Raw genomic sequence first — 10,263 nt, 5'->3', positions numbered from 1 at the left:
ATTCCCTACCCTCTCAAAAGGAGTTGTCCCAGAAATGTCGAAACCCAATTTCGCGAGAAAAAGGGGGCGCAACAACCCCTATTTGGTCACTAAACATAAATGGGCTATTTACTAGCAAATCATGCTACAATGTATTAAATAGTCAACCAAACAATGTTAAGGACTTTGCTTGGATTTGGGAACTAAACTGTCCCAACAACTTAAAATTCTTGGTATGGAAATGCTACCACGACAGGCTACCAACTAGAAGCTACTTAAACCACATTGGTATAAACATTGACCCCACTTGCATATTTTGTAAGGGTCATAGTGAAACCATTACTCATATTTTCATGGATTGCATAGCTGTGAAGGAATTTTGGCTCCTCTTAGGCTTGGATACGGATAGCTGTAATAACACTAGTAATTGGTTGACTAATATCCATGATCAAAACTTCATTCTAAACAATGATATCATTAGTTGGAAGGAAATGTTTCCATTTGCTATATGGACCATTTGGGTCAATAGAAACAATAATTTGTATAATAACACTACGAACAAAGCATTCTTACAATATGCCTATAAACAAGCAATGGAATATAAATTCCTGACTGAGAAGGAATCTATACCGCACCAAAGGATTCTCATCGCAGTTAAATGGTTCAAACCCCCTTGTAGCTATATTAAGCTCAACATTGATGGATCCTTTAAGGAAGACACTTCTCTTGTGGCTTTGGTGGCCTCTTCAGAGACAGTAGGGGTCAGTGGGTACTTGGGTTCCAAGGGTCTCTACTTGGCTTATCTCCCCTGCATGCTGAGTTGATGGGACTAAAAGCAGGCCTACACGTTGCCAAGGAACAATGTTACACTAACATAGAAGTGGAATCCGACTCAACGGATGTCATTACCTGCTTAGAAAATGAAAACACAATCTTTAACAATATTATTCATGATTGCAGGTTATTAATGACCTAGGTGAAGGATCAAACAATCCAGCACAACTTCATGGAAGCCAACCAGCCAACACACAAGCTGGCTAGGAGCGCTATTCATGACAACAATAGCAGGGATCTCAATATTATGTACTATGCCTCTCCTTTTGTGACCGATGCATTATCTTCAGACTATGAAGATGCTATCTACCTAGTTAAAAACATTAGCAAAGACGTCTGCACTAAGCTTGCATCCTTTGAAAATCAAAATGTCCTACGAGACATTATAAATTCTTGTAATAGCCAAGTAGGAAATATCCTATCGGACACAGTTATTATTGTAAACTCTATTTTGTGATTCCTATATATATAAAGATCCATGCTTATCAAAAAAAAAAGAAAAAAGAGTTCAAGGAGCTGGTGTTATACAGTTAGTATATTTAACCAAAAAAAAACAAGAATACAAAAATGTAGAATGGCATGGGCCTTTCGTTTTAACCCATATAAGCACTTGGAACTCAGAGGTGGATTTATAGCCTAAATTATGGTGTACGTGAACCCATGGTTCCTCCACCAAATTAGGTATATTATGTACATATTTCCTAGAGTAGATCTAATTTTAACAATTGGCCCCCATGCTCCAAAAGGGCTAAATAGTGCACTTGATAAGATGCTAGGTTCTTTTTCCGGAGGAATAGAGATCTATTCTCGCTTAATACTTCTTGTTTTTCCTTTCTTTTTCTCCTTCCTTTAGTTTCGAACCCAAGCCCCATTCCCCACTGTGAGTCCTTCCTAAACTCATTCGCAATACTTCTTATTCTCCCTGACCCCATTTTGTACTAAAGCCCCAATTTTGCACCCATGCTCATGAAATCCTAGATCCGCCTCTGTTGGAACTACACAGAGAAATCATTAAAAAAAAAATCAAATTTCACCTTGATGTTCTAATAGAATCTCAATTATTGACTCGCATGGGAAAAAAAGAGGATCAAAAACCACGCACAGATTCTGTGAGCCTATCTAATCTGATCTTGTGCAGGTTAGAGTAGGTGTTGTTCTCTACGCTGATCTTAAAGTTAAAATTAACAAGGAAAGAGAAGTAGAATCTCTGAGCTTTTCTTAGTTGATATTCTCTACATTTGATTTGATTAGACATTTATAGGATTCTACTCTTTCAACTTGTAGATATAATTGAAGGTATATCGAATAGATTCACATTCATCTGTATATGAGATTTCTTCGTGTCGGTTTGTGAGTAGCACGAATACGTAAGTTTAAATTCGATAAGAAAAAAAGAATTTAGCTAATAGAGACGTTAAGGTAGAGAAACCATTTGGTGGTCAGAAATTTTATAGCGAGTGCGCTACTGGAGAATATTATAGTCCCACCAATTGATTCTCTGGTTTTATCCAGAAAGGAACTAGAATCTGTCAATTTTCAATTTCAGAAATGCATAGCGTTGAGTCTACATACTCCAGTATATCACAATCTTTTTTAGCCCACTGTCAGAGACGAGGCGCAGGTTTGATCGAACTCAATAACTTTGATCCAAACTCTATATTAGTCTTAAGAAATTTATTTAATATGTTCAAATTATTAATTTTGTACCAAATAACTTCAAATGGCTAAAATCCTGGACCCAGAAACTTCAGATTCTAGCTCCGCCCACTGTCACAATTATAGTCTAGTAACGAATACATTTTCTGACTTTATAGAGCCGTGGAATCAACCATTAATACTTGCATCAGGATATGCTGCCTACATCACACTTCTTTGGGTGCAACCCTTCCCCAGACCCTGAATACGAAATGCTCCATGCACCAAGCTACCTTTAAATATCGACAAGACACAAAATCTTGATAATATGAAGAAAGTTCTTTGAAACTTAATAGACAAATGAAACGTTGTTTTCAGTTCCAAGCAGCAAATTACTTGCCGTCGAATTATGATAAACACAAAAAGATAGTATAAAAGATATAGAAAGAGAGGTAAGGAAGGAGATGAAGTTCAAATGGCAACAACAATAATGAAGATTTCTCAAAGAAAAAAGGTGATTTAAGTAATTATGTACACAAAACAAACGAAATGTACAGAAGATGTTTAGAGTAACATGCTTTTTTCTAGTCTGTAGCTGCAACATTCTTTGGTTCTTTAGTTTCTGTCCTGTCTTTTGTGCTAACATCCGAGAAGTTACAGTATGAAATATGATAATCAGCTTTAGCATCTTATTTGCATTATTCACCATTCTTGTGCTTCCCATTCGATCAATTGCCCACTGAAATTATTGCAGTTCCACGCAATACGCCCCCCTAATTAAAGCATAAACAAATGCAAAGTCGAAATTTAGAAGCCAAAAGTACATATTGAAGGTAATAACAACTCGGTACTAGTATGGCTAACGCAACGTTATGTGAGACATGCTAAGATACTTGAACTATTATACAACGGTATGTCCGTGTGAAAACTTTTATCTGTTCTAATCTTTGGTTATATGTCGTAAACCATCTCAAGTAGAAAACACCGAGAAAGTTAAGCCACAATTACTATGAACTTCTTTTCCGAAGTTGCATAGCCGATGCAAGTGACAAAGTTAGCACAATAATCTTATAAAAGTTGACTCCTCAACTTTATTAACATGAAAGCAAGACCTTGTTCTATTGACAATTGCCAAAGACTACGGAGTAAATGATATGTTTGAAAATTTGAACTCTTGCAAGGAAAGAGGTAGAGCCAAACCTTCAAGACAGTCATTCACAAGCAATTTTAGTGTCAAAGCTGCTAAGGCATATAGCGAATGCCTGGAATGCTGATAGTGGGTAGCGGTAATCCATCGTAAACACGTCCTTCCCTACTTTGCCAAACTGCAGAATAACCTTCTCGTGTTCCGGTCCAGCCACGCCATTCTCCGGAGAAGCCACCAACTGAAAGTTCTTCACCGAGGCGACAGTTACTCGACCATGAAAGTTCAAACACCAGCACTGGAGCTGCTCATGCCATCTGGGAGCCTTATTTTTCAGAACAAGTGAACCTTCTCTTTGAGTTTCTAAAGGTCCAGATAACGACTTCTCCGTGTGATTTGATTTGGATCGAAGAAACCGAAGTGGAAGTGAGGAATCACTATTGCCCATTGGAAAATCAACCTGTGTTGGAGCTACACCACCAGGTTTAATGGAAGAAGCCGGGATAGCATCCATTACACAATGCATTCTTCTCGGACCCCTGCTAGTTACATAAGATGAATGACCTATCATTAACCGTCCAATACTGACCAATGTATTATTGCCAATAATAATATTTTAGTCCATAATGTGAAGAAGAGTAGTTATTAGAAGTCTCTTCCAAGCTTTTGCAAGAAAAGCAAAGCCTTACCTGGCTCCAAGTACATTCAACTCGTACGAAATATGAGCAACTTCATAGTTTCCAGCGGGCGCTCTAGGATTCATTTGTTTTGAGCCCACAAGCCTAGTGGAACGGCTCTTCACCATTTTGGCTCCAGCATAAGGTAGAATAGCATCATACACGGTGAACTTGGTTCCAAGGAAATTTGATCTAAGCCAAAAGAAAAATGACTCGTTAAACACCATCTAAGCATTATCATTCACCACATCAACACAAAAAGCAAGCCATACCTTAGTTTCCCGATACAAGTTCCACCTCCCTTTGACATTTCATCCGCATCCAATGATATAATGTAGTCAGTGCAGGTCGGCCTCCTGTATTTCCGAGCAGCAAGAAGAAACTTGCCATCATCAGCCAATGCTGCCACAATAAACAGATGAAACAAAATGTCAGGTGCTTCCAAACTTGAAGATGCAATTCTAGCTGAACATAATCATGCTTCCCTCCACACAACCCCTTGCTCGAAAAGATGAATTTCAATAAATTGAAGACCCGTATTCTGAAAGAGTGAATGCTCACCTTGAGTCAAACTGAGGTAAAGATGATATGTTTGTGTTGCCTGGTTTCGCTTTATAAAGCACTGAAGGAGCGTCTCTCGTGGACCAGGCTGCAAAAACAGGGAAATACTTTCAAGAACACACAAAATCAAAGATAAAAGTAATAACAAACTTCATAGTTGATATGTAACTTCTGATGAGGAACTTTAAAATTTCATTACTTTCTTACTATCATTCGTCGGAGGGATGACCTTGTTTTTCCGAAATTACACCAAAATTTGACAGTATAATTTTGTATCCAGTATAAAAATCATCATTTTCGCATAACAATAAAACTTGGAAGAAGCTGTTTAGAAAGAAGAAAAAGGTGATTAAGCATATAATTGTGGAGAAGCTAGAATAGATACAACCAAAAACATGGAAGATGAACCAAATAGTTGGTAACATATAGCATTTCACAAGCTTCCTAATAAGCCAATCAAGCCAAGCTAATCTTGAATTTCAATATATGCCTTCAGATTAAGCTATAAACAAATATGTAACAAATCTAAGCCTTGAAGAAATGAAGCTGTATTACCACTTAAAGAAACAAGAAAACTCCAAATCAAATCAACATAATTAACACATCCTCAATGAATTGAAGTGGGAATTTTTTTTCTTTTACCTGCTTAACTGAAATTGGGAAAGTTAATTTGGCAGAAACTTCAGGGGTCTTTACCAATTCCTTCATAATCTCTCTCCAGCTCCTACAAACTCCAGCACAAGCCACAACATTTTTTCTTAAAGGCCATTTAGATTCTATATCCTCAATCCTTTTAAGAACTTCTCTTAATAACTCTGAAGGCAAATTAGCCCAATAGCTTTCTATAAACTCTTCATCAATCTCGATCCCTTCTGTTTCCTCTGCCACAGCTACAACTGAGCTGTGCCGACATCTTGATTTTGACCCATAACCCCACTTCATCCCAACCCCCAAAATATAAACAAAACAAAACAAAATATTCTCAAACAAGCCTTACAACATCAACAATAACAGACCCATCTCACAAAATTTCATAAATTTAACACTAAAATTGCAAAATCTAAATGTAACTTAAATCTAGATCTGAAACCCAAGATTCACCAAAAACCAAAAAGATCAAAACTTTAATCACCAAACACCAAAAAGATCTAATATTTACCACTCATTTATGTCTATGCTCAAGACCCATCTCCAAAAAAGCTGATATATGCATTAACACACGAAATTGAACCCAAAAAAAACCCAAGAAACCAGATGGGGTTTGAATAAAACTGAAAAAAATGAGGAATTGCTGAATCTTGAAGTGATGGGAATAAATAAAAATGAAAGAAGGTAATTTGGAAGGTGAAAATGAATAATAATGGAGTATAATTATGTGTTTAAGATTAGGTTTGTAGTAAGAAAAAGAGGTGGAGGAAGAAGAAAAGAGGAAGTAGATGTGTGTAAAGAAGAAACTACTGTATTTTTATTGTTTTCTGGAAAAAAGTAGGATAAATATACTGCTAAGTAGGGGATGTTGTCGAGAGAGTGCTAGTTAGATAGATAAGTGAATCATTGCTTGAGTGGTCCCACACTTCCTTCTGCGTGTTTTTTTTTTTTTTTTCTGAGTATTTAGTAGGAGTAAGAAAATAAAAAGCTTTTAATAGTGATATTCTTGTTTGGATTGTTGCTATATGTCGTTTCATAGTATATCATATTGTATTGTATTGTATTATATTATTTGATGAATATAATGTTTGAATAAATTATATTATTTGCCGTTATTTTATAAATTATATTGTTTGTCGTTGTTTTATGGTATCACGCACCAATAATATGAAAAATAAACGTGCAATATTACTAAGAAAAAATAGGATGTGGAATAAAATAATTGTATAAAAAAAATAGGGTAAAGAACAAAATATGATTATTTAATAACAAGGAAGGACAATATGAAAGAAAAATGGTAAGGTAACTATGCTACCACACCAAATTTGTCATTCCATAGAGGGACAATTTTCGTCGTTACGTAACGATGAATTTTACAATACGATATAATAAAACTTACACTCTGTTTGGATCATTGTTCCCCATCGTTCTATAATGTATTGTATTGTAATGTATCGTATTGTATCGTATCGTTTTATGAATACAATGTTTGGAGAGATTGTATTGTTTGTTATTGTTAAATAATATTTTGCTGTTTGGTTTGATTATATCTTACTATAGTGTAACTGATAAGTTTACTAATACCCTTAATTGTTTAAAAATTAAATTTATCAAAAAGTATGCATAAAAATAATTTTAAGAAACAAAACAGAGGAAGGCAAAACACCTTAAGAAAGCAGAACAAAGGAGCGAGACAGAAGAAGGCAAACCAAAGGAGCTCAGCTAAGTAGAATTGAGTTAAAAGCAAATTAGGAGAAAAAAATAAAACAGAACGCAGCAAAATACATTTAACGTTGGTGGCAGAAGTTCTGGAAAAAAATAAAGTAGGTCATAGATTGGAGATTTGGAGTTAAAATAGCAAAAAAAAAAAAAAAAAAAAAAAAAAAAAAAGGGTAAAATAGAATTGTGGACTAATACATTAGGGCATAATTGAAAGGAAAAATAGGAAACAATCCCACCACACCAAATCGGCTGTTTCAAGAAAGGGGACTTTTCAATGTTCCGGAACAATGAATTTAACAATATACAATTAATTTTAATGAAATAATCAAAATAAACATTATTTTGGGATAACAATACAACACGATACAATGGGGAACAACCCTCCAAACAAGTTATTAAGTAACAATCAAAATAAACATTGTATTTAAAATAATAATACGATACAATATAATGCAATAGGTAACAACCATCCAAACAAGCTGAATATACAAAATGGCTTTTTTACTTCCGAGCAAGGCATTTTTTAGTTACTGGCATTTTGTGTTAAAAGTGAGGCGGAATATAAAGTTGTCCTATTTCAGGAACAAAATTGACTGTTTTAACTATTTGAAATAATACTCAATGTCCAAAATTACTCAATTATTCATAAGAAATTTATTAACATCTTAATATTACTCCATTCTTCTTTTTCTATATTTCAAATATAGAATAAATTAAATTTTGAAAATGAAGTATGTGCGAGTTAATATTTAAAAGTTGGTGATAAGATGTAAACTACATGGAAATTTTCTAATTGTTAATTACACGAGTTTACATTTTTCATGTGGTAATTCAAAGATATTAATTATGCAAGTAGTTGGTTCAAAATAAATTCATTTATTATGAAAAATAATATTTTAGATAACTTTAATTATTAATATCCCAACTATAACAAAAGTCTTTGTATGATAATGACTCATAAATAACGTGGATATGTAATTGGTTTGAACGGGATAATAATGGCGTATAAATACTCAGACTAAATTTGTACCAACTTCTTTTTGTTAATAAATAGGAGTTAGTTCATAGAAAATAACACGTTACCTTATCTTATACAAATAAATGACCAACTATTACTGTTTTAATTATATTTTTTATTTCTTAATAGTTAAATATTCAGGCCCCTCTTGCCCTTTTACTTTCAATGCTTTTTTCAATTGCATCCGAAAATCAGATTGCGATTTGTTGTATTTTCTATATAGCTTTTAAAATTTTATTTTAACAATAAGAAATCAATGTTTAAATTCATCTAGAAAGTTAGATTCGTTGATTTTTATATTTTCAGTGACATGATAGTAATCTCTTTTCTCCTTCATTACTCAACCTTAAAGGTCTGATACTTAGAAAATTAACATTATTCTTTTTTTTTATTTAGTTAAAAGCTTAATTATTAAATTATCTAACTTTACAATATTTCATGAGCTGCTCTGACACTAATGAATATCACTTAGGCCTTAGTAGTATATTTTATGTACATTTATAGATAATACAGTCGAAATAAAATTACGTTATTAATTTTTTCTTCTTTAATACTTTAATACTCCACTTTTCTTCCCTCATTTTTAAGAGTGTATTGGTCGAAATTTGGACTGGGACTTAATAACTGTAAATGGACGTGGTTGAGGATTGAGCCGACCACGGCACAATAGCGAGGAGTCATCTTAAGAAGGATTAGCGCCGAGATCAAGTAAAGAGTGCACGGAAACACGGTATAATAAGTTTAGAATAGAAAGAAGGAATATTTCATTGGATATTCTCTTTGTTGTACTTTTTAGGGTTTCTTAGAAATATCCCCTATAAATAGGAAGAGATAAAGTACAAAAGGGGGATCTTCGCTTTTCTGATAAGAATACAATGTAAAGGGTGACTACAAAGAATATACAAAAGCTTATCTTGTCCACTAATAACATTGTTCGATATATGCTCTTTATTCACAAGATCCAAAGATTCCTTATCGATCTTCATTTTCTATTACTCCACGTTGTTGTCGGGAAGGAGAATAATCCAAATCATCTAATATTTGGGTGATAAATTCCTTCTTGTTACATTTATTGTCATTATCTACATTTATTGCATGCTTTTATTACTACATTCACATTGAGCATTTTTAGTTGATATACAACATTTTCATATTCAGCCCTACATCATCAACACATTTAAACGTTAGATCTAGTGGTTATTATATTTAACTAAGATTCATCCTCTATTTTTCCGTTAATTCGTTTTAAGAAAAGGTTTAGCACTTTTTTGGTAAAACAAAGAGCACCTGAAGGGGTACATGCCATTCTCACAGATTTTTCAGTCCCTACTCTAAGCTCTAAAATAGTGTTTGATAAAATCCATAAATATAATAAAGTCGTTATAAAATTATCTTCTTCTTTTTTTACCTAATTAATAAGGAAATAGGAAGATGGTGATAGGCTATAATTGCATATTTTAGTCGCTTATTACACTCGAATTTACTGCACTTTAATTGAGTTTGCGCTTTAATCGCTAGTGTTTTGCACTAATTGTGTGTTTTATGCCTTGTAGGAGTGATTCCGAGCTATATAGATGTTATGGAATGAATTCAAGTGATTTGGAGCTTTGAAGTCTGAGTAAAAGCTCAAGGAATTAAGCCGGGATCGTATTCGGGGATCAACGGATGATAAAACAACAAAACGAAGACTCGAGTAGGCATATTGCGCACTGTCTAATAAAATACATATAACTTTTTTTTCGGAACTCCATTTGGGCTCCACAATATATGGTTGGAAAGCTAACTCAAAGGGCTACAACTTTCATGTTTTACGTTTTTCTAAATTCGGAACGGAACAGGGTGAAAACGCTTGAAGCACGCGCGAAGTCGCGCAAAGTTCGCGCGCTAAAAAGACTGAGGCAGAAAGGTGCGCGAAGACCATGCGAAGTCGCGCGTCTGACCCGGGAAAAGTGTCCTTTTTCACATTGGAGAAGGTATAATTGTTTGGGCCTAACCCTACTTGGTTATATACACGGGAGGACGCCACTTTGAGAGGATCGAACATA

The 10,263-nt window shown here is 34.3% G+C and overlaps 1 protein-coding gene across 1 annotated transcript; it reads right to left on the bottom strand.

Moving 5' to 3' along the window:
• LOC109234159 (tubby-like F-box protein 3) lies at positions 2,820-6,327 on the bottom strand. Its single transcript, XM_019400026.1, has 6 exons — positions 5,473-6,327; positions 4,831-4,918; positions 4,542-4,671; positions 4,282-4,461; positions 3,649-4,131; positions 2,820-3,221 (listed from the first exon to the last, which is right to left on the bottom strand). Exons 1-5 carry the CDS (start codon positions 5,770-5,772, stop codon positions 3,660-3,662), a joined length of 1,170 nt encoding a protein of 389 aa, XP_019255571.1. The 5' UTR covers positions 5,773-6,327; the 3' UTR covers positions 2,820-3,221; positions 3,649-3,659.

This window comes from Nicotiana attenuata, chromosome 11 (assembly GCF_001879085.1).
Source record: "Nicotiana attenuata strain UT chromosome 11, NIATTr2, whole genome shotgun sequence".
NCBI classification, from domain to species: domain Eukaryota; kingdom Viridiplantae; phylum Streptophyta; class Magnoliopsida; order Solanales; family Solanaceae; genus Nicotiana; species Nicotiana attenuata.
The sequence above is the reverse complement of the archived record's forward strand: the minus strand, read 5'-3'. Positions and strand labels throughout refer to the sequence as shown.